The sequence below is a fragment of the Larimichthys crocea genome, chromosome X (genome assembly GCF_000972845.2).
Source record: "Larimichthys crocea isolate SSNF chromosome X, L_crocea_2.0, whole genome shotgun sequence".
NCBI classification, from domain to species: Eukaryota; Metazoa; Chordata; class Actinopteri; family Sciaenidae; genus Larimichthys; species Larimichthys crocea.
In genome coordinates this window covers 28,749,246-28,775,323 of record NC_040020.1, presented here as the reverse complement: position 1 = coordinate 28,775,323, position 26,078 = coordinate 28,749,246, and the positions used below count along the sequence as shown (strand labels likewise).

The 26,078-nt window shown below is 42.7% G+C and overlaps 1 protein-coding gene across 1 annotated transcript; it reads left to right on the top strand.

The window, feature by feature from the left end:
* Positions 1-17,613: 17,613 nt before the first annotated feature.
* On the top strand, positions 17,614-20,250 carry irf2bp2b (interferon regulatory factor 2 binding protein 2b). Its single transcript, XM_010741366.3, has 2 exons — positions 17,614-18,676; positions 19,016-20,250. Exons 1-2 carry the CDS (start codon positions 17,908-17,910, stop codon positions 19,774-19,776), a joined length of 1,530 nt encoding a protein of 509 aa, XP_010739668.1. The 5' UTR covers positions 17,614-17,907; the 3' UTR covers positions 19,777-20,250.
* Positions 20,251-26,078: the final 5,828 nt, after the last annotated feature.

The following is a 26,078-nucleotide window of genomic DNA, read 5'->3' as shown; positions in this document are numbered from 1 at the left end:
CCTAGCTTAGCACAAAGACCAGAAGGAAATCGTTAGCTCCAAGTCTCATTCTGTGGCCCATGTGGAGTCATGAAAAATATATAAGATATGATGGGATGAGATACAACTGAGGAAAAAGAGGCAGGTTTTCAAACTTCACGTTTGACTTTTATTTTGGTAAAGCGTCGGTTCCGTCTCTTTCTACCTCCTCCAATTAGAGCACTGAGTCATGGGGTTGCACAATAGCCGAGCTGCGTAATCACATAAAGCCGGCTTATCTGTCTCGCCAAGGGCACCCAGTGTACTCTGACCCACTGTGTTAGTGTGTGTGTGTGTGTGTGTGTGTGTGGGTGTGTGTGTGTGTGTGTGTGTGCAGAGATAAGCAGTCTGAGTGCAGATCCATTAGGAGGAAGTGAAACGGACCGAAAACTGGTTGTAGGGGAGCAACAGAGCAGGTAGACGATCAAATCAAATCACATCCACAGATACAAACAGCAGAACTCAGATCTTGAAGTACTGCTGCTGTATTACATTGACCTCTGACTCCCAAGATGACTGTGCTGCAGTACAAACCAGGCTATAGCAGTGTTTGGTGCGCACAAACACTGTAGCAACACATTCACTGATTTAATGAGATACCCCCTGCTTATAAACGGATTTCGAGGTTGAAGTTCTCCTGCCTCTCTGAGTCAGGGGGCTTACCGGTCAAAATTTTACCACAATGCCACAGTGTAGCCATTTTAAAATCAGTTTTTATCAATAATAATTAATTGGTTAGTATTAACAATTGCATTTATGGTTAAAAGCTTTACTTAAAAGTCCAGCGTCTCAGATTTAGATGGGTCTACTTACAGAATAATGGAGAAACACTGTTTTAATTTGTGTATAATCACCTGAAAATAAGAATTGTTATTTTATATGTAACCCTAGAATGAGCTGCTGCAGGTCCTCTTCCACGGAGTGCGCTACGTTAAACCACCATGTTTCTACAGTAGCCCAGAATGGACAAACACTGACCCTTCCTAACATGTCACAGCCATTGTAGTTTCTCCTTCGAGGAAGGAAAGGGTGAGGCGAGGGGGTTGCAGTCAGCAACTGCACCTCTAGATGGTGCTAAATTCTACACACTGGACCTTTAAAAGGAATAAGTAAGGTATATTAAAGCTATGTTACGTTACACTAATTCTGTCCGGAGTTAAATTTCTGATATCAGGAACTTAATTAATGCAGTGTGGTTCAGTTTAGTGATATAGATAGAGATCAGGTTTACTCAGGTATTGCTTTAATTTGTTTGGTTTCTATTCATTTCTGAAATGTAATTAATGTAGTAATTTATATCACCAAATGTTACTGTATGTCACTACTGATACAGGAGAGTTGTATCATCATACCACCATTCTGCACAATGAGTACTCTTACTTTTGGCGCTTTGACAAATTTTGATTTACATTTTGACACTTTCACTTTAAAACTTTCACTCAAGTATAAATTCGAATACAGTATGTATACTTGTAACAGAGTACTTCTACACTCTAGTATTACTACTTTTAATAAGTAAAAGACCTGAATACTTCTTCCACTGAGCTCAGAAACTGTGTCAGAGTCACCAACTGAAAACATGAACTGCATCTGGATTAGCTTTATCGACATGCACGCAACATAATTTATTGTCAAAGTAAAATACAAAAACAGAGAAAACATTACACACACACCTACACACACACACACACACACACACACACACACACACACACACACACACGCACGCATACAGATCACAGTTACATAAGCTTGCTGTGCTGTAACTACAGTTTGAGTTGGACGCTGAGTCAAGTCAGAGTGACACAGAGCTGCAGACTGGAAAACATCAGATGTCATCACATGTTAGTGAGACGCTAGTGGGACGCTTAAAAAAAAACAATCTTTATTAACCCTCAACAACCAGCTTTTCATCACCAGTGTGTGTGTTTGTATTTTTGAGATTTCTATAACTATGATGCTCCTTTCATATGCAGAGGAATGTAATATATATAGGAAAATATGCTGAGGAATGTCTGACACCTGTTCATCCTGCAAACTATTGTCAGTGTTTATTACATTTTACATTTACAGTCGTCCCTCGCTATATCGCGGTTCACTTTTCGCGGACTCGCTGTTTCGCGGATTTTTTTTCAGTGTAATTTTGCATGCTGTTTTTTTTACAGTGTACTGTACAGTATGAACGCGCATTGTGTTCTGCGTCCTGATTGGCTAAGTGAGAACCGCACGTGTTTTCTGCGTCCTGATTAATTAAGGGAGTACTGTACAAAATGCGTGTAAAAAGGTGTATAAAAGTGTGTGGTTAGGGGTTTTACGGCCTTAAAACATGTATAATAATTGTAAAACTTACTTCGCGGATTTCGTTTACTGCGGGTTATTTTTAGAACGTATCCCCCGCGATAAAGAGGGACCACTGTAGTCATTTAGCTGACTCTTTTATCTAAAGCAACTTACAAAAAAAGGGAACAATCAAGGTACAGTGTGACAAGGACATGTTAGTGCAGCAAGAAGAACCGTGACAGTACAAGGGGAGATAGATTTAGCATGTCCAGTTGATGGTAGTGCTAGCAGAGGAGGTCCTCTCTGAAGAGCTCAGTCTTCAGGAGTTTTTTGAAGGTAGAGAGGGACGACTCTGCTCTGGTAGGAACTGTTAGCGACGTGATCAGAGAATGTTAGTCGGTCATCGATCATGGCTCCTAAGTTTCTCACTACCTTGGTAGGGGCAAGAGACAGGGAGTCAGTTTTAATGTTGACGTCAGGGTGTAATGTAGGTTTAGCTGGGAGGACCAGGTGTTCAGTTTTTTGAGTGGTTCAGCTGGAAGTGGTGTGCCTTCATCTACGAAGAATCCATGAAGCACGCTTATTAATCTTCAGAGATCTGTGTAGAGACTGAGGGGTGGAATGACAGATAGAGCTGTCTGTCATCTGCATAGGAGTGATATGAGAAACAATGCGAGGGGAAAATCTGAACCTCAGAGGTGGTGTAAATAGCAAAGAGAGTGTTTGTCTGTTGTTCTGGTCATAAAATGGTCAGTTATTTAAGATTTTTACCTCATAGTTCATATAATTTAAAGATTCATCTAGATTTCTTAATTTTGTTTTCTTTTTACTTGCATTCATTGTTACTGGAAATGACATTGTAAAAGATAAAATCCTGTGCTGGGAGACATTGCTAATTTTCTGTCCTCTCAGTCCACGCTTTGTTTGACTGCACTGTGAACAGATACACCAGTTTTTCTATTCTCGACCTGAACATTGTAGTGTGACGTATACACATTTTACATTTGCTTCCTGTCCACTCCACAGTAATATTATCTTCACCTCCAACCTCTGTTTGTTTTGTAGTTTTTTGTTCATACAACATTAAGTGTTTGATATCGGCTCAGATATTTTGGTTTTATGGATGGTCAGCAGCACTTTAGTAGGTTCAAAGATTTATGAGCAGAACCGAAAAATAGAAGAAGGAATAGGAACAATGTTAAACATACACACACGCACTATAAAGATAACCATATGCAAATAAACACAGACAAAAGAGGACGATGCTGTTTCCATCCTGTCTGATTGTTTCGGACAGAATCAAACACACGCCGCATTCATAACACAGGCCGACCGCTCACACACACGCAAGCACACATCTGCCTCCAATGACTGCAATTAGATAAATATCTGAGCTGCAACGGTGCTGTTTGAGCCACACAGGAAGGCATGGTGAGGGAATCCAGTCCTCCAGCAGTGGGCTGGAGGACTAAAACAGAAATGGGGGTGGAGGGTGGGGTCCAGGAAAAAGTCTGAAAACTGAAAAAGTTGAGAGAATTCATGTGCTAGACATCATAAAACTGTTTCCTGTGGCCCAAGGACTCAGGGAGGGACCATGGTTGTTGTTTTACAAGCTTCTCCTTCCAAAATGAAACCGACTGGCTGAGAGTTTCTTTCTGTTTTGTCTTTTTGACCATGCACAAAGGTCAAACCTAATTTTCTGTGATAAGCGGTACACAACACATTTTTATAGGCGTTTTTGATGGTTCAAGGTTCAAGATTTTGGTTTCCAAACCAGCCCTACTGGTGACATAATGACTAGTGGGGCTAGTTGATGAGCTATCATTGTCTGATTCATACCTGTGCATTTGCAACCCTCAACAGAGATGAGAAGATGGCTCACTCGTTAGCTACTTTAATTATCAGCTTTTATTTTTAAATGTACCCTTGACTGTGGTCCAACTCTTCTAAAACCAACTCATCTGGGTTTAGGTCAGGTGATTGTGGAGGCCAGGTCATCTGATGCAGCACTCCAGCACTCTTCTTCTTGGTCAAATAGCCTGGAGGTGTGTTTTGGGTTATTGTCCTGTTGGAAAATAAATGATGGTCCTATTATGTGTGCCTTGGAATTTTAATTAATTCACCTTCTAACTCCCTTAGTAGTTGTTTCTTTGCAGCAATTCGACCTGATTTATGCAGTTTCCCCTGAACAATTGATGTTGAGATGTGTCTGCTACTTGAACCCTGTGAAGCTTTTATGTGAGCTCTGATCTGAGATGCTGTTAATTTGTGATTTCTGAGGCTGGTTTGAAGTTATCCTGTGCAGCAGAGGTAACTCTTCATTTTCCTTTCCTAGGGGTGTCCTCATGAGAGTCATTCCTTCTCATCTTTGTTGGGAGTTGCACATATCGCTGTACCGATCAGGCTGGAGATACAGAACGGTCAATGACATACTGTGGCCACGGTTGCCCCAGACATACCTACATCCCTACAGATGGTTTTAGATTTTTAATTGATCGACAGTTGTAATCTGTTTTATAAAGAAGGAAATGCATTTAACAATACAAAAACTCTGATTTACCAGCAAATCCACTGATCGAATTTCATTTATTTGGTCAAAATGTAACTGTATTAAATGCTTTTGGGAACACTACATACTATTAGCAAGCTAACTGAGGTTGCCCCCAACCCAACATGCTCCTGGTCTACTACTCTTTGCATTTTTAAAGTAACACAGTTTGGAAATTTGGGAAGTTCACTTGTTTGACATCTTACTGAGGAAACTGATGTCTTAACCTTCAGCTCTGCATGCAGTGTAGTTAGCAGTTTTTTTAAGCTGTTGGAAGGTGTTTTGTTGTCACTTTCTGCTGTTATACATTATTAGAGTTTGATGCTTGTTTCATTCTCTATCTGTTCCTTTACTCGCCACCGTTTCCTTGATTTGGATTTTGCACCTCTGGCTGGGTGTGGTTTGTTGTATCTGTGTGTAATTAGATTTTAAAGACGTGTTCTGCTCATGCAATGACAAAGTGTCATGACCAAAACGCCCCTATGAAATTCAAACATGAAGCTGCTCAGATACTGTTTAGTTTTGATGAAAAGCCAGCTTCTTCTAGTTTCAAAACTCATTTTTAATAGAAATATGAGTTTGCCAGATAAAATGTTTTGCAGCATACAGCTGTACTGAAAGCCTTCATGAGCTTGTTGGATCAGATCTTCAAAAGCAACAAACGCTCTCTCATTCTGCCGCATTGAAGGATGTTTACTGTCTCTAAACCATCAAGGAGAAACTCCCTCTAATATTCTACCATCCGCCTTTCGGTCGACACTCCGAAAGCTTTGAACTTATGGGGAGCTCAGTGTTTGATGTCAGCAGTCTGGCAGAAGCCTAAAACTGTGGTTTGGTTGTGGTTTGTCGGGACGTTACGTAAGCTGTCATTATTTGCAGATTCTTGCTCCGGGGGCCTCAGTTACATCATGGTTGAACTTTGCCGTGTGGCACTGATGTTATTTTTGGCAAAGCAGTGTTATGCACCTGAATAGAGAAGGGCTGGCGCCACACTCAGGAAGGAGAAAGGAGGGGGGCTGGGGTGAGGTGAGGTGAGGTGAGGTGACAGGAACGTTTGCTCCAACCGGCAAGGCTGTTAAAAACTCCATGAAAGTTAAATGCTCCCTGCTGATGAGTTTAGCAGTTAGTCCCTGTAGACACTGTCGGAAAGAATGAAGAGCGACGGGGATGGAAAAAGTAAAGTCGTCCCAGTTTGGAGTGAGTCTCCTTCAGCGGTGCTGTGACTGCTTTTACAGATTATGATATTCTTATGAACCAAGAAAAAAAAAACCCTTACAGTCTTTGTTGCCTCTTAAATTGTCTGCGGTCTGGAAACGTTTTCCTGACGAGAGGAGCTGGCGTGACTCCGAGCTGCTGGACGGCTCCACTGTGCCTTCATCATCGTCATGTCAACTCAGTAACGAGGCTGATTCCCAGGCATAGATCTCCTCCCATTTGCTTTTTAAGCTTTCTTTCTCTCTCTCTCTCTTTTTTTAAACATTTCTTTCTTCCAGGGAAATTCCGATCATTTCCCCTCAAGAGGCCTGAGCTGCTCCCTCCTCCCGACAGTCGGGTTTATTTGGAAATGCAGGTTAGACTCTGTCCTCCCTATTTGACCCCCATCCCCCTCCAAAACTGGCAACCCACTCCCACACTCACACACACACACACAGAATCCCCATCATGGCTGCAGATGTGGCACATCTGGCTCGAGGAGTGACTCATTATTCTTGGCTTGCTCTGATGTTCTGCTCCCCGTTCTCTCTCTCTGTGCCGCCATGGCAACTGACGAATGTTTGGCAGGAAGTCTTTGGCATCGTGCCGGGCTGAACGAGTAAGAGCTGTGGAGCTCAGGGAGAAAGAGGTTTTGTGTGTGTATGTGTGTGTGTGTGTGTGTGTGTGTGTGTGTGTGTATGTGTCAGAGAAACAGAGAGCAAAAATGTGTGTGTGTGCCTGTGAGACAGAGAGAGAGAGAGAGAGTTAAAGTGTATAAACAGAAGAGAGAGAGGGTGGTGAGCGAGGCGAGGTGGGCAGGGCTTCGGTTTGGCGATGGTCCAGTCTGACCATAAAGCTCTGAGTCTGAATCAAGGCCTCTGGCAGAACAAAGCTGTGTGCGACACCGCCGCCACCGCTCCCGCTTGGCAGCCACCACATTTTCCCAGCAGCCCTTGCCTTGGCAGCTGGCCGACCTTTCCCTGCAGGCCTGCAAAGAGGATTAAGACAGAGGAGGGAGAAGAGGGGGAGAGACGAGGGGAGGCGAAAGGGAAAAAGAGAGCCTTGTTGTTTTTCTCTTGTCTCCTCACTTCGCCCCCAGTGACATCACCACCGCTCCTATTCCAGATGCGATTCGTCCAAAAGTGTTTTTCCCCGGGTTTATTTGACTTGGCCATCCATTTTATAAACGTTGTGTCGGGTGCTGTATCTCAGACCACGATTGTGTGGGGGGTGGGAGCGCCCAAAATGGCGCCTCCTGCAGTCTGCAGTATTCACAAAGACATTCACAACAACCAGGCTATTTCTGCGTTTCTTGAAATGCACAAACCAGATACTGTATGTAGATACTGTGATGTCTAGCGGTAAATTAAGAGGTGGACAAACTGAGTTTGACTTCATGCTGAGCTGACCGACATCTTACCAGACTCTGTATTTCTTTTATTTGTTTTTAGCCGCACTAGCAGCAGGGCTTTAGGGATGCCAATACTGGTCAGTCAGTCAGTCGGCTCACCACATTAGTCACTATCAGATGGATTCCACACTGGAAAATCCAGCTCAAAGTAAGGTTGTCATTAAATTTAATTCATGATCTCCAAAGCATGAGGGCTACTGACATTAGTGATCCCGGACTTTGTGTCTTAGTGAAGTATCTTGACATTTCCTATTTTGGCACCATGTGTGTAGAGACATTGATGGTTCCCCGACGATGAAGCCTGCTAACTTTGGTTATTCTCTGTATTTTCTTCCAGCAGGTTGACTTTTTTTTAGAGTGAAATATAAATTCTGTATATTATTTAGTATTTAAAGTAAAGGTTTACAGCCATATAAGTGGTTTACAGCTGTGATTAAAGCTAAATCCTAATTTTCACAGTGACAATTTTACCATAGTAATGTTTAGCAGGTACAGGGCTCCAGAGTGCGACCAATTTGATCGCACGTGACCAAAATTTTTAAGAGTGTGACTACAAATTTTTCTAGGTTTGCACTGGTGCACCTGACGCTGCCCAGGTAAAAACATACATTGAATTTTGGAGGTGCATCATCTCTCTGTGTTCTCCTGTGACCGATCTCACACTCATGGGAGGATCATATCGTGGTCTAAACCAATAAGAGACAGAGCTCGGGCGGGTCTTTGCCTCTGATTGGATGTGGTCCTATTCACTGCTCTAAGTTGTGTGCGTTTAAAAATTGCAAGCGACCTGAGCACTAGAGTAGCCTAATTGAAACTGAAAAAAGAAAATAGCAGCGACAAAACGAGGCAAAATGACGAGATTTAGAAACACTGAAAGTTTTTTCATTAAAAAAAAACTAAGCCTACAACCAGCACTACTACTGTCATTCCATCCATCCCCACTACTGAGTCCATCCAGCCGAGACACAGAGCCCTTGGTCCCTGGTAAGATGCCAAGCCCCGGTCCTTTGGCGATAGCATCAGACTCGGAACCAGAGGAGACAATTAAGTCTGAGATAGAGCCCGGCCCCGAGACTCAAATTAAAAAGCCCAAAATGTATTCTTTCAGACAGGACTGGCTAAAACAGGTATGACAAAGGACGTAACACGATGCACTGCGTTTACTGTCAGGAGTTCGGCCAGAATATGGCGGGTAATTGTGGATTCGTAAGCGGGTCAACTACATTTTGTATCGAAAATTCAAAAAAACACAACATGTCTAAAAATTATAATCAAATTTAATGTTGCATACAACATTGCCAAATCAGAAATTTTTCTCATGAAGAAAAATGGATTAAATATAAAATGTTGCTTAATGTTTTAGTTTGAAATGTTCAATTTCAGCTCAGTGAAGCACTTTAAACACTTTATTTTTCTTTTCATATAAAATTGTGCTTCAAATAAAGACAAGCATTTCTCTACACCTTATTGTTTAAAAATCATTCACATTATATGAAAGTTATGGAGAGCGATGAAAACCTTATGGTGTTAAAGGTGACGCAATGATAAATTTGTGTGCGCCTAAATTAGGTGCACCATTGCAAAAGTTAGTCTGGTGCCCTGAGGTAAATAAATAAAAGGTAAGATAAAAGGTTTTACTGTTTAGGTTGCTGCTAATTAGCACTAAACATAATGTCGGCCAGCCTTTTTATGCCAACCATGCCAGGTTGTCAAATTGCGATGGCACCACAAGTAACGTAACTTATGTAAGTTGAAAAGCTTAAAACATTCACTTTTGGTTTCACATGGGACAAACCCCAGTAGTGGTTGACTTTTAACAACCTGTACATCTGTGTCCAAATCATCCACCCATGGCACCATTTTGCTGTTGCAATTTTTAATTAATGTAGTTGGGTAGTTAGCTAGCTATGTAGGAAGACAGCATCCCCAATCTTAATCCCATCTGCAGAGGACTGATTGAGAGAAACAGCCATCAATAAACACAACACCAAACCTCTTTGTGTGCAGTGATTTAGTCGACTGGAACCAGGCTAGGCTTTTGCTGCTTGATGAAGTTTTTATCCGCCTTTGTCCAGTCTACTTTTGTTCCAAACACTCGTTTTAAATTCATGTGGAGGTCTATCAATTGATCAGTGACTCATTTCTGGAGTCTGTATCTTTGCAGGAAGGTAGATGTGTCCGTCTGATGGGGACGTTTCCAGGCAGGAGTGATTCCATCTGATTGGGATGTTTCCAGACAGGAGTGGTTACTGCAGAGAGAGGCCTGGCTAATTTAAGAGGCTCCCAGCATGTAAATGAGATGGAGATGTGTTTGTCGAAATGGTAAACAGACTGCTGTTGGTGCTGTGCCAGAAAAAGAAGAAGAAAGCAACAGCAGTGTCTTAGTAAACAGGAAGCAGTTCATTACTGGTAATATCCTGACAATAAAGTTACGTACTGATAAGTGAGGAGATTTAAATTCATCGTCCAGCATCTGTTTACCATCCACAGACCAGAGAAAACACAACACATCTGCTGTGTGGGGAGGTTTACCCAGACATCCCTGCAGTGACAGGATTGCAATATGAGCTGCAGGGGAGTTTAACTCTCAGAGCTGGAGCCTACGTGACCTGCAATTTAGGAAAACTGCTAGGTAACTGAACAAATACACTTGATTTATAATGTTTGTCTACAGTTGAAGGTCTAGACACAACAAACATCTTAATAACTGAACTATTCATAGAGTCTTACTGTCCCAGTAGTGAAAATAAACATATAAGGTTTGTCCTAAGGGTCATTAAAGAGTTCATCCTCTGAGGAGCAGGAATATGATTAAAACATCATTACAGAGTTTAAATGTACAGGCCCAAGTCTGAGCAAATTTAGGCACAATGACAAAGCTTGCAAGAGTGTTGTTAATATATCTGACATTGTGTGATAGCATGATAGCATTCGACTCTGTAAGATCCTGTAGAAAGTCAAGTAAACTAGTACAAAGAGCAACAAAGTCTATGTAGGGAGAAGTTTGTAATGCAAACGCAAGACTTTGATCAAGAAGACTGGGATTCAGTTGGACTGGAGTTCACTGATTATATTTAGTTTTTTTTTATTATTAATTAATACATTAAGGATATGTAAGTTGTGAGGATCTTTTGTAAGATTAAGACATCTTCTGTTCCTATACAGTGAGAATAGAAACATTAGTTTCATGAGCAGGTTGACAGGATGAGCATAAATCCACATAGGACATGTTCGATGCAACATTAAACAAGCTGAAACAGACAGTCTGATATATGTAGTTTCCCTTGATAAAAACCCCACGCTTTTATCCTGTTGTGTTTACAGTCAGACAAACCTCCTCATGAGTCAGTGGACGTTTGTTCTGCTGTACCAGTGAGTGAGACGTTGGTGCTTCACTGTACGAGCAGAAGGCTTCAGACTGCGAGGGGAGCCTCTTAATAATTGAGCAAATAGGTTTGTAGTATTGGCTTTGATGTGTTAAATGGGTTTAATTTTTAAACACCATTTCATATATTAAGCATTGCTGTACACAGAGACTTTGATGATGTGGAACAGATGATGCACTCAGGGCAAAAAATAATTTATTTTTATTTATTTTTTTATATCTCGCCTCAATCGGAGGCATCTGTCAGCAGTCCAAATAATTAAGAATTGGCCTCAAATTCAAATAGAGAAAGAGATTAGCCCTCACAGTCGCAGTGGGATTGACTCTAAACACAATGATTAATGAAAAGCTGTTTGAAATCACATTTACAAGCTTTTGGCAATTAATAATGTCTGTCAGTACAGACGGAGGGATCTGCCAAACTGTTCTCTTTATCTTCACAGTGTCTGAAGAAGCTCAAAGTTTAAAATATCTCAACAACTTTTGGACAAACTGACATGAAACTTGCTTCTGACATTCATGGTGCCCAGAGGATGAATCCTAAACATTTTGGTGACACTCCTGTACATTCTTGTAGCGCCACCATCAGGACAAAACTTCAGAACTGACAAAACATTTACTGATTACATTCATTCTCCACAGAGGATAAACACCCTCAGAACAAAATGTCAACATTGCACACAAGATATGGCCAAAAGTATCTGGACATTCCCAACACCCACATGAATAATGATGAATAACAGGTCTGACCCTGATGATGTCTGATCAGGTCTAGCTCAGGCAGCGCTCCACTTCTTTCCAAAGGTGTTGGGACTCTGTGTAGTCAAGTTCTCCCATGCCAAACTGGAAAAAAACATTTCTTTGTTCATGTTGTCAAATGAAACTACTTTACTGTTTTGATTCACTCTCGTGTCATTTAGTAACTAAACAGGAAAATGTTTCCCTCAGGAGGTGGTGGAGACCAAAATAGAGCTAAAAGAGAGTAAATATTGGACTTTTATTCATCAGGTGACACAAACACAAATTAATCTTCATGGTGCTCTGGTTATTTGTTGAAAATATCTATTTAAACAGTGATTTGTGTTCACTTTTTGTTTCCACTGCACCCAAGAGGACGAATATTTCATTTGCTGCAAGTTTAATAAAGTAGCCTATCGATTACATTACATGTAACTGTATCTGGTTAACTATGCTGAGGTGATCAGAAACTCAATCAGATATTTACAGAGCAGAGGACCTCCAGCACAATGGGGTGTCAAGTCACCAGAAGCCCTCTTAGTAACGTTGCTGATGAAGGAACTTGAGGATTATTTCAGGCTACAGTGAGTTCTGTGTATTGAACTGTGACTGTAAACGGTTAATCATTCCTGGTGCTCCAGTTTGACCCCAGCGTCACCTCCCAGCTCTGCCTTTTCCTGGGCTGATTTCCCACCATGCAGACTTCCCCCCATGTGAAACTACTAAGCTGAATAAACTGACTGGGTCGACCCCTGCAGACATGAGGCCAAGTCTGCAAATCTCCCATCTGAGTGGCCCACAGGAAGGCTATTTAAAGACCCCGCTGATCAGGCAAAGCACACTCGGCTGACAAAGCTTCATTAGTATGTACAGGATCAAGAGTCACTGGAATGTTTTCTTCAGGTGTAGTTTGTTGTCCTTGGTCCACATCTAAAGGCAAGTGCTTGGACCCTGTATCTTTCTAGTGGCTGCATATTGACTGCCCTTGTAATCTCTCTCGAACAACTCTCTAACAAGTGTTTCAGTTGCGTTGTTCTCTGTCGTAAACTAAAAACTTCAAGTCTCCTTACCTACTTTCATACCTTCACACACCTGGCAAATTGTTGCTTAAAGTGGCTTTGATTGTCGGATTGTCCCAGACAGGGTCCGCCCACCAATTCTGACCACTGAACGGGTGTTTAAAATATTGTTAAGGTGAGTCTTGACAGGAAGCAAAAAGATAGCGTGACTGCAAATAAAGTCAAGTAAACATGGTGCCTATTGTGGTGAACACATGAAGCTTGCACAAAAAAACAATGAGCGCATAGCAAGTCATTTGGTCCAAGACCCTACCAAGATACTGCAGTCTCACTGCAGAATCCAGAAAATGTTCATCAGCAACCTTTTTTTCATGACGAAGATGAGACAATGACGACAAGCTAAAAATAAATATTTGATAATAAAAACTGTGACGAAGACTAAAATGTTACTGGTGGATTATCAGACATTCAAAATCTCTGCTGAAATTCAAGAAAAATTTAGGTGTAGTGAACTGATCTGTTCTGAACCAATTTGCACCACCTGACCCACAAAACTTTTCGTTATTCAACAACCCAAACTTGCAACCAACCTGCACACCAACAGTTTTATGCATTATAGTATCGCAATTGGACTTAGGACTTAGCAGTACTGCACTCTCAATCCCTGTTCCTGCTGCTGGGCTTTCCAAAGTTCCCACAGTACGACAGTAGTGGGAAGCTCTTGGCTAAATTAAAGGAAGAATTGTTCCAAATATGTTCTTTATTACTGAAATGCAGCAAAATCAGTAACCTTTGTGAAAGACTTTCTTTATCTCCCTGATGTACTGTAGGTATAATTTACTGACTGTGTTTCTGTACTGTGGCTCTGCATCAGTGTTTCAGATCCCTCAACATTTTCTTAACCTGTTGATCAGTGACTTTGATGCAACACAGAGTTCAAAATGGTAAAATAATGTAATGTATGTATTTGATTGCTGAGTGAATGATGTGGGAACTGTCGTCCTCGCTGTCAGTTCATGTTTGTGTTTCCATTTGGGAAGTGAAATCACATGAAGGATCCCCCCAACCCCCTCCACACTGTGGGAGGTAGCAACAGGATGATCCGTCAGCTGACTGAGGGGATTTAAAGGGGGTGGATGTGGGTTAAATCTGCAGGTTGTAAAAGGTCATTAGGAGAAAGGCTGAGACGACCAGCAGCCATGATGAAATCTTGATTAGGACACTGCAAGAGCAGCAAGATAACATGGTGACCAATGAAACTGGCAGCCAAAGAGGAAATTATTTCTGCTGCTTTCTACAGTTGCTGCTCTTAACCAAATAAATAATACCAACAACCAACACTAGTTATGTGTTGTACTTCTTAAGTATGTAGTAGTATTTAGAAAATTTGAGATAAGTACTGTAAAGCGCTTTGAGTGGTCGGAAGACTGGAAAGGCGCTATATAAGTACAGTCCATTTACCATTTACTATTCCTCAAGTGGCAACCTCCATGGTTGTAAAATGAAGCCAATGCAGAAGTGCCAAAAACTGCAGAAAGGACTACCAACGTGGTGGCAGTCAGTGCCACAGATTTTGAGCTTCAAGTCTGTACTTCAGAAACCTAGGGGTGACATCACGGATACACCGTCCATTCTTTACACTGTCAATGATAGTGACAAGTTTTACACTAATGATACTTGTGCTTGTAAAAGGTACATTATCTGGACTGGATACTCATTTCAGCCCAGTATTTGCTCAACCCCAGCCTTTGATTTGGAAGAAAATCCTTTTAAATCAATAACTGGATCTTGGGATAAATAGTTTTGAGCAGGAGTTGTGTAACAACCCAGAGCTTAGCTCACTTCAACACTCTGATGTAACACTCTCTAACTACTATGTAGAATACACTGGATTATAGTCTGTGTTTGAGGAGAAGTGATTTGAATTGACAGCCAAACATTATGTAACCCTGCTGTATTTCACCTATTTTATTGCTTCTTCCCCACTGTAGATTTGTCTAAACACATGCTCATCCGTACAGGATGCAAATGACTCGCTGCTCCTGCACATTTGCCTGCAGTGGCTGAGGCCATGCTGGAAAAAGCAGGACGCATTGTTCACAACGCCTGCCTCTTCCCTCTGGCTTCCTCTCTTTCCATCAGCTGGCTGGGGCAGGCCTTGACATGATGAAGAGAGACGAGCGGAGACAGGCCTGAGCCATGTCGAGTGCAGTGATACAGGGCATGAGTAAGAGATGATGATGCTGACTCACTGTTGGCCAGACATCAACACTATCACAGATGAGTCGGCTGCTTCTTCTCGGTATGCTCCGCCTTTTGCTTTGACCTTTATTTTTGGGACTGCCTTCAATCCGTGATTTACCTTTGAATGGTTTTCATTAAAAATAGAAAGAGCTGTAGACATTACACAATAAGTAATACTAATCCTTTTATTGCTGTTCAAGCACAAAACCAGACTATCCTTTAAAGGACAAATGACAGAGGAAATGGGCAGATTATGACCGTTAATGACACTAAATTTCAATTATTTTAGTTTATTTGTTACATATAATGTTACAGGTACAATCATAGTGAAGTGATCTGGTCTTATGGTCTTATAGGACAATATACTGTGACATGATGTTTACAGATATTGCAATACTGCTAGACAATGCAAAAATCTACAAAATACAAAAACTAAAACAAGTTTATAAAGTAATTTTTTTTATAGTTGATTATATTCTGAAAAATAAATAAATAAATAATAAAAGAAAGATCAGTGATTGTTTCGACCTATTAATCAACTTGTTTCAAGACTTGAAATCTGAAGTATCTCTAAAGATTTAAGCAGCAATTTAAAAATGAAGCTGTTTTAGAAAACAACTGATAGAAAACAGGTTAAAATAACTTCACTGCACTGATGGAAAGGGTCACAAGATCTTATTCTAATATTACAGTGGAGTGGAAATTGTAAATTAAGAAAAATAGTTGTTGTGTGTCACACAGTCATTTTATCTTGTTTCCACAAACTAATATCCTGTTAGAAACCGAGACAACTGTCTTTATGTTCCGTGTGTTTGTCCTCAGTGTGTACAGTCAGCTCGGCTCAGTAGCAGTCTGAATGGAGGGGAAAGAGATTTACAGTCTGCTTGGTAACAACAGCTGAATTCTGTGATTGGCTCGTCGCCCCGTGACGTCACGGATGCCTGGCACTGGGACTGGAATGCAACAGAAGGGCTGAGCAGCGACTCAACAACACACTTGTTGATTTGACTCTGCAGACGAGTGTCTTGTTTCACAGTGCAGGATAACATTTTCACACACTGATTTAAATGTAGTATGTTTTATTTGTGTTTAGTCTCGTGCGCTCTCTCATTGAGAGCTGTAAAGAAATGTTAATTATTCAATAATAATAATAATATTAAGAAAAAAGTAAAGAGCGAAAAACTAAAGAAAATAACAATATTTTCCCAAATAAAGTCTGTGTTTGCGCACTTGCTGACCTCTTAAATGAGTACATGTAGGCTGTCAGCTGAACTCACTGCTCAGGGTTTTGGTATTTATAAAAGCTCGTTGGGTCTCTGAGGGCAAAGAGTAGGAGAGGACAGAAAGAGCTTCCACTCTGCCTTAAATTCCTCCTTTGAACCACACAGCAGATACTTCAAAATGAAGCGTGCTACATTAATAAAAATATATCCTCTAAAAAAAGGATATGTCAACATGATGTTTTGAATACATGATGAAATGTTTGTTTTTGCTTGTTTTAGGTGCAAAGGCACCATCACTGAATTATTATGTCCAAATAAAATCCAACATTAACGCTAACACGACCAGTTGAGCTCATTTCCATTCATGTGTTAACAAATATTAACAAATAGCAGAAGAATTACTAATTCATGCTTAATGTATTGGGCATACTTATAAGTGTACTGGGTAACCATTTTGAAATAATGCACGAGTCGAATAATGCAAGAGTCTCAGAGGTGTGTTGACATGGAGTGAATTTAACAGCAGAATCTGGAAAAGCTTCACATTAACAAACAAATACCTCTGAGTTGAGATTTATGATTTAATTCCTGTTAGCTAGTAACACATTAGCCAAACACACTTGGAATACCTGCCAAGATGAAAAAATAATAATATTTAGTGAATCATTACTTTTTTGTGTTTAAATGACTGTTAGTTGTGTTTGCTAAATTACATTGTTGGCCAGGTTGAAGGCTGACAAATACCAGTGCCGTGTGGTCAGTTATTGATTACAAATTTCATGTTATGAAACATAATCTTTGAACTATTTTGGACTACTAAACACTGGAATCATGCCACCATATACTAAAATAATACAAATAATATTTGAGTTCCACGAACATTCATGTTGACTCTGGCTGCTGCAATGTTGGCTACTCCTGCCTCTTCCGCTAATCTGAATATTAGCTAAGACATAGATCATGGGCAAACCTGGGTGCTCAAACAAACCACCTATAACAGCACCGACCTGTCAATCAAACTGACAACGCTGTTAATTCTGCATAAACCTTAATATAGTTTGAACAGGTGAGTTCTATAGAAATTCAACCTTAGTACAGTTGTGGGGAAATTAGCAATAGAGGCCCAAACTGTTTTGTACCATGTTTATTTCTTCTGTGAAGTTGGACATGTTTACATGGGGGCTTACGGAGACTGACTTGTTCTGGAGCCAGCTTCAAGTGGACGTTTGAGAAACTGCGGTTTTTGGCACTTCTGCATAGGTTTCACTTCACAGCCGCGGAGGTTGCTGCTTCGTAATAGCCTAAATAGCTTACTCTTTGGGTAAAATGTCGTTACATTTGGAGACAAATCTCCTAGCAGCTTTTTTTAAAAAAGTATCATAAACGGGACTTTTCTGCTGTTTCTTATTTTCGTGGTTTAGAAAAGTGTCAAAGTTTTTTTTTCCCTTTTGTCCTGTGTTGTGTCCACAGAGTGATGCCTCCTGTGAGACGCAGACGATCTTTGTGCGTGACGCGCTCCTGATAGATACCGATGCGGTGAGCATGCGCCCGAGGGGTCGTCGAAGAATCCAGTAAATAGAACCCGGGAGCACGAGCCGAGTGTCGGCGCTGACGTCACGGCCCTACATTGAGAGCTCGAGCTGAATTGTAAGCGCGAGCTCAGACGGAGGCGCGCCGAGGCAACGGACACAACTACGATGAACTCCACCGAGTGTGACTGTGCCGCTTTCTAGGGGAAAATACGACCACATTTTTATCACAATTGTTAGTCATTTCCTCCTTTCTGAAGCGTAAACAAACCGACGGACATTTTGGGAGAGTTTTGCGTTCGCTTTGGGGTTTACAACATGTCCTCCGCGGCGGTCGCTGCCTCCAGAAGGCAGTCCTGCTATTTGTGCGACTTGCCCCGCATGCCGTGGGCGATGATCTGGGATTTTACCGAGCCCGTGTGCCGTGGATGTGTCAACTACGAGGGGGCCGACCGGATTGAATTTGTTATCGACACTGCCCGGCAGCTGAAGCGAGCACACGGCTTCCAGGATGGCCGCTCTCCGGGTCCGGGGAAGCCCCAGCACGCCGGGAAGGAGATCAACCACTCGGCTGGAGACCCGGGCTCACGCCCGCCGCAGCCTTTGGATCGCTACCCGCTGTCTGACCGGCCACCCCGGCTGGGACCGGAGTACCAGGCAGGGAGGCAGGCAAACGGCCTCCCCATGCCGAACGGATTTCCAAAACCCGACGAGCCCCCGGAGCTGAACCGTCAAAGCCCCAACCCTCGCAGGACTAGCACGGTTCCTCCCAACCTGGTGCCTTTGGTGAACGGCGGCATACCGACCATACATCAGCTGAACGGCCGCCCGGCTCAGATGGGTCTGCCCGGGGTTCTGGCCGCGCCTGGCCACGGGGAGCACGGCAAGCGCCCGGAGGAGCTGAAAGACAAACACAGGCCGGACAGCCTGTCGGACATGTCGGACAGCCACAAGGAGTGGATAAGCAAAGGCAAAACAGTCAGGGACCTGATGGCGCTGCACACTTTCGACAGCAGGTTTAAAAAGGACCACGCTCCCATCCCGAGGGTGATGGGATATGAAACGAACGCCACTTCCTCAAAAACAGGTAGGACTATTTCTGTTTTTCTCCCAGCGTCGGACGATTTTTAAAGCGGCACGCTTTATGAAAACAGGAACTTAACAACACTGAAATTATGTGTCAGCGGTTTTTACGCACGGCGCTGACGTGTGTTTAAACCGACACGCTCGGTAATGCCACGCTGCTCCAACGGACCCGTTCACCTCTGTACACGCGGAGCTCTGGCAAAGCTACACAAACAAAAGCTTTTATTCACGGTGGAGAAATTTCCTGTGTTTCATTATTCACACAGCAGCACGCTGTAGTGTTTGTGTGCAGCGCAGTGTGGTTGTGTTAACCCTCCCTCTTCCTCTTCCTCTGCCACAGACAGGGGGAAGCACCCACGGAACATGAAGAGGAAGGCCTCCCCGGAGCCAGACGCCGAGGGCAGCGCCTCCAAGATGAACGGTGGCGAGGGCCCGCCGTGGCTCCCCTCGCCCTCTGAGGTCCTGAAGATACCCCCAGCCGCCTTGCCCGGCTTCTCAGCCGCTCCCCCCTCCACCATCTCGCCCCACTCCCGCACCACACCCCCCGAGGCTGCCACAGCGCAGAATGGCCAGTCCCCAATGGCAGCACTCATCCTCGCCACTGATAACGCAGGCAGCACGGGCTCACCTAAGGACGGCAATCAGGTACACTCCACCACGGCAGGAGCACGGCGGAACAGCGGCAGCCCCCTGTCGCCGTCCTCGGCCTCTCAGAGGAGGCTGCCCCTGAGGGACGGGCCTGTGAGTGCCAACCCCTCCGCTCTACATGCGCCCGGCGGCATGGACCCCCATGCGCCGCCACCACAGAGCATTCCAGACTCTTCTGGCCCACCTGGCAGCGTGCCGCTGTGCTGCACCCTGTGCCACGAGCGGCTGGAGGACACTCACTTCGTCCAGTGCCCGTCGGTGCCCTCACACAAGTTCTGCTTCCCCTGCTCCCGGGAGAGCATCAAGCAGCAGGGTGCCACTGGCGAGGTGTACTGTCCCAGCGGTGAGCGGTGCCCGCTGGTCGGCTCCAACGTGCCCTGGGCCTTCATGCAGGGGGAAATAGCCACCATCTTGGCTGGGGACATAAAGGTAAAAAAGGAGAGGGACCCTTAAAATGTTCACCAGCTGTTTTTCTTGAACTTCTTTCCTTTTGTAATCCGACTACGGCAACAACAGCAGGACAGAAAGTAAAACACACACACTCAAATATAAATCATCCAGCAAGCCCCAGAGAAACTAACGGACATGTACATATTGGACACAAGGGAAGTGTATACTTCGTAAACATGGCTGTATAAATTTTTTTTTTGATTTTTCTTTTACATTGTGTTTCTATAATTTTTGAAGACGAAAAGGTATGTACTCCTCATAACAGACTCTCCCCCCATCACACTTGTTTCTTTTCAGTCTATCGGTGTACTTTAGGTCTGGAGACAGTCCTGTCAATCATAGAATGTGACTAATCTGAGCACTTGGCAAAAAAATAATAAAAAAAAAAAAACAAAGAAAAAATGCTTCTAGCTGTACATGTATGCACTTGTTTAAGAAAAAAACTTGCCAAATACAGTTTCAGACCTTGTAATAATACCTCTAGTGTCTCTGTGGTTTGCTTATTTTCCATAATCAGCGAGCCAGGAGCTGGTTGGAGAGTCATGGCCTGATTGTGATTCAGTCATGATGCAATACCTTCCAACAGGAACAAACCAGCTTCCAGGGAAGAGTGGGTGGAAGAAAAGTCAAGGAGAGAGGCAGGGAGAGATGGATGATGAGGAGGAAGGGGGGGTGAAGGCCGGGGTGGAAGTGTGTTGCATAAACGTTTTGTACAGTAAATCACACGTAGGCGGTCTGAGGCCGAGCACTGGGAGATAACGAGGCCTAAAAATAGTATGCTCTGGAAAGGCGATGCGCGTGGCTTCAAAGTGAGGCGTTTGTTGATGTGTTTCACGTGCCCTTTTATGAAAATATGTGTCGGACAGAGAAGTTTTCAAACACGTTCTCCTGGCACTCAACCTGATGTCTCATCATCCACCTTTTTTTTTTTTTTAAATTATTTTTAAGAACAAGTCCTGGCAGCCGTTCAGGGCTGTTGTTGACTGAACCCATGCCTCGATCCCAGTGAAAACCTACAGGAGACATGCGGTCATGAGCGCTGGCCCTCTGGGACTGTTACAAAGGGGGAACAGAGCGAGCGAGTGGCTCGTCACCGGTTTCTCCACATAACTCGCTCTGTTGCGCTGTCAGGGATGACTGAGATGCCTCTGGGCTCTATTTTTGACTCCCGAGGAATGAATTCAAACGGGCTTCCTGCTCCACAGCAAAAGCGGCTTCACCAGACAAAATGGCTCCTGTCGGAGAGGATTTGGATGGGGCTTAAATCTTCTTCTTGTTGACATTTTTCTGGCTCTCCACCTCTCATCCAAACGACATATTATTTGGCTTGTTTTTGCACTTATTTTTAAAGTTAATATCTTACATAAACACATGTGATTTGGTCACTTTGGATTTTCTCTCTCCGTTGTCACAGTCGGCTGGTTTTGCTTTCAGGAAGAAAAATAACACTAAGAAGTACGGAGGGGCCCCTGCCTGAGAGTAGAGGGGGAGAGGGAGGATATAAATGCCTTGCTCAGGGGTCACGTGCTCCTCGGTGGAATTCCTGAGTCACCGTCCCCCTCCTCCTCCTCCACCTCCCTCTTCTTCTGTCTCCCCTCCCTCCTCCCCCCCCTCTGCTGCAATAACACGCCTTCCACTGTTCAAGGTTGATCACACAGCGAGCGGATGAATGGGGGCCTGTGTGTTTATGCCGGGGCCCCTGTCGCTTTCAGCCGCCATTCAGAGCGACAGCGAGGAGAAAATGTTAACCCTCTCCTGGCTCTCTGTCTGCTTTTCCCTCATCGGACGCTTAGTTTACTGATGGATTCGGGTTAAAACCTCAAGATGGCGCGTTTCACAGTCGAAGAAAATCACTAGTTATTTAAAAAACTCAAAGTTGCACATTTGTGTGCACAGTTGACAGAAGTGCTGAAGCAAAAATATGTTCCTCAATAACTTGGCTTTGCAAACATAAATGTGTTTAACCACTTTTTCTTCAAGTTATCATGCAAGTCCGTTTTAAAGCCTCCTCAGATGTGAGGATATGCTGCTTTTCTATTTCATATCATCATAAACTAAAGCATTATGTCACTGCTCAATGGATCAGTGGTATCAATAATATAAACAGACGTGCAGTTTAAAGGTTGCTTTGATCGCTTGGTCAACAGGTCTGCAGTGGTTTAGATTATGTAATGTTTACTATCTATTGTAAATGACGAGGTCTTTAAGGTCCTATCTAAATCTAACTTAATAGAAGTTCAACACTAACACAATAATTTGGTTTATAATTTACTCTAAAACTATCTAAGATTAATTGTTACATTAGTTTGATGGGAAAAGTCCTCACCCTTCAGTAAACGACACTTTTCTGGAAAAATCAATTAAGAATTTAGCGTTATCAATATGTTGAACTCTTGGCAGTGTTTTATTTCTTATTTATTCATCTCCTGACCTGTCTACTTTGAATGTATAATCATATTCTGCAAATTCACAAAACTACAGCTGTTGGATAAAAGGAGTGAAACAATAAGTAACAAGTTTTCTCCCTGAATCTGAAGTTAAAGTATGAAATGTAACAAAGGTGTGCGCACACTGTAAACATCTTCTACAATGAAGTTCCTCTTGTTCTAAAGAGCATGTCGAGTCTCTGGCAAAGGTTTTCAGGAACTGACTGAAGCAAAATACAAACACATGAAACAAAAATATATTTATTTGGACTCGTGGAGATGAGACTTTTATTAATACTGGTTTGAACTCAAGCAGCTGAATCCTTTTCTGGAAATGATTTAAATGAGGAACTACACGATCAACAAATTAAGTAAACAGGAGTCCAAATCTGAACAGAAGTTGACGAACACATTTTGGTTGGTAACAAGTATGTGGTATAAATCCTTATTTGTCTTTGTTCTATTTTAAATATTTTAATCAGTAATAAAATATCAAATTATCACCTTATCCTGCTCAAATCTGGAGAAAGCGATCTTTAACTTGTAACTTGAGGTGTAGTTATGTCTGTTTCTTGAACTTTGGGGTTCAGCAGGGGCCCTTGAAACGTTCCGAGAATATCTTAGTATTATTGCTCTTTATTGAAAAGGAAAGTAGAAGAATGACTTCTACTGTTTCAATTTTCACATTCCTTCCAACAACAAAAACACTCGGATGGGTTAAAACTTTGGTCTGCTGCTCCTTTTGATGTCTGCCAACCAATCAGATGGCCAATCTAAACCAGATCCAGACCTCCGCCCTCTCTCTCTCGCTCAGGCCGGTTCATCTTTGGCATGAGGTTGGCTTCAGATTCCAGCCGAGACAGCTCATTTCTTTTCATCTGTCACTGAAACTCAACACCCAGAGGGCCCGAAGAGCCAGTGGCCCGAGATAAATGGGTTTGCTCAAATTACGTGGCACACTCAGAGAAAAACTCAGGGTTTCTCCCCCCTCCTGTCCCTCTCTCTCTCTCTTTCTGTTCCCTCTGTTTGTTCAGCTGTCCCTCGCCCAAAGCTCGCCCCCTCCTCAATCCTTCTCCTCTTTCCTGACTCTGAAGTGCAGGATGAGGCTGGAGGAAACACGTTGTGAACTCATTGGCTGGAGAACAGCAAACACACAGCGAGCAGGAACAACAAACCTCAGCTGTTCTCACCTCCATGAACGCTGCCAGCAAGACTTTAAAGATAAGACTTTAAAACCAATGGCTGCATTGATGTTTAACAAGACATGATTCATTTTAAATTTACCCTGATTGACCGTATTCCCATGGTGGCCATGTTTAATTTATTCCACACTTAATAAGGTGAGGAGACTCTACCTGCAGGGCTTATCCTGTATATAAAAGTAGAGCTTTCCTTCAACCAGGTCACAAGAGTTTCTGCAGGAAACTTTGTGAGTGGATATTTTATAAACGAAAAGTATGCAAACAAAAGTAATAAAACATGTTACTGCCAAAAAGTTGCAGTGGAACCATTACATCCTCTTTATTTCACACCACAAGCGGCCATGTTGAGGAGGGTGTCTACATCGAAAACGTTTGAAACAAACTGCAGGCATGAGAACAAAATGGAGACAAACTGGAGCAAAAGAAACAACTGGTAAGTCATGGTAAGTTTTAAAAATTATACTGCAGAAAGGGCTTTGCTGCCAATTTATCCTTGCCACTCAATTGACATCTTCTCAGATCACCAGACATCACTATTCAAAATAAAACCGGTGACACCTGGAACTGTAAACAAGGTCAGTTTTTCACTCTGTGAAAGGACCTGAAACTAGTGTGCAATGCATGCAGGTTATCATTGGATTGATGGGAGAATCCCTGGCTATGAACCTTTTGTCAGAAATCTGGTTAAATCAGGATTTGTATATAGGGTGCATGCTCTAAAAGGTAAGCTACCATAATTATGCGTAACTGTAAGCGTTGCTATAATTTAAAAGAGGGAATTATATAAAAAACCATCCTAAGGACAGTTGCCATGAAATTAGCTATGGCGACTGTTAAAAACATGTTTATTTCTGCTGTGAAGTTGGGCGATTAACCATGTGGCCTTATGACGATTGACTCACTTCAGCAGCCAGCCTCAAGTGGCTGTTTAAAGAACTGCAGTTTTCCCACTTTGGCTTCATGCTTCATTTTCTTTATAGTTAATAAACATAGACTGACTGTTAAATACATGTAAACAAAGCGAGATGAAGATTTAGTGTGAGGACATCTTAATCTGTGACAATTCTTTCGATACTTAACCAACTGTGACAGCAATGCCACCTGCGTAGCTCAAGGGATAGTAGCGTTGAATCGTCGGTCCATCACTTTGGTCCAGACTGAAAAATGGGAACAACTATTGCCATGATATTTGGAAATCCTAAAAATTGGTGATCCTCTGATTTTCATCCATGACCAATATCTGCAAAACTCTTGATATTCCATCATCCTCATGTGTAATTGGTGTACATCGCTAATATGCTTAACTAAGGTGGTACACATTATACCTACCAAACATCAGCATGTTAGTGTCGTTATTGCGATAATGTTAGCATGCTGGACATTTAGCTCAAAGAACTGTGTGGCTGTACAGCTTTACTGAAATGCTAACATTGCTATAGAGTCGTTGTTTCACATTTTGCGGCTGAAATGTTTCCCTCAATGTTGAACAGTAATGATTTTTAACCTATTAAGACCTAATCTCAGGGACAACTACCTACTCCTTTAGCTCTCTTAGCTAGTCAGCTAGGAGCTACATGTACTAGATTCTGGCATTTCGCTGCAGTACACCATCATTAGCTCAAAATATTAAGAACAGAAAAAGCAAAAGCTTTAGGGAATCAACAATAGGCCTTTGTATTAAATCTGTGGAGTGGAACAAAATACTTATTTAGTGACTAATAATTAAAATGCTGCAGCTAAGAGTCTCAGAACCTCACTTTTCCCTGTATGACACTTCGCTGCTGGCTGCACAGCTCTTTGCCCTCGCATCACCGCCACGCAGCTAGAAACCTTTGCAACAAGTGCTCACCACCACCCCCATGCTGCTCTGCTGTGCTGGCCTCAGGGTTTATAGTGGGGTGAGCTTATGTTTACCATGTGCTCCTGGGTCATTGTGTCCAAACGAGCAGCTCGTACAGGCAGGGCCAGAGCCCTCTCTTCATCTGGAGTGTGTCCAAATCCAAACTATTCAAAAGGTCAGTCGGCCCCCGCATGAAAAACGACCCCAACTCAGGCAGAACATGCTGCAGTCACACAATGGTAAGCCTGGCCAGCCCCCCCCACCGCCACGTCAGCACTTTCACAAATCTGCCCTGGGGCTTTAAAGACCCTCACCACACACATGCACAAACAGACCCACATTGTGTGCACTTTCAATAGCCTATACTGATATTGTTGATAAATTGTACTGTAACTGTAGCTAACTTAATAAAAAATATGCATGACAAAATATACAAAGTGAACAATAAGATTGAATAAATAGGCAATAAATGTAAATCTAAAACAGTTAAAATCAATGAAATAACAGAAAAAGAAAGACAGACTTTAGATAGACATTTATTTTGAAAATTCAGTCAGTTCACCAATTATCCCTGCAAGTAGTGACTTCGTGGCATGGCCTTATTTTCTTAAATCTACAGATGATCTGAAGATCTGGGTGTTTATGGAAGACGTCTTCAATTGCAATTGACTGATTCAGACAAAATTTGAACCTTTCACAATGTCTGTGGGACAGATTGGTAGACTAGCAGATCAGAAGGGGCCGATTCAGAGGCCTTTATAAGGCAGTCATCATCAAGACATGTGACTTCTTGGGGGTGGTTAGTAGCGTATTGGGTAAAGCGGCCGCCCCGTGTGT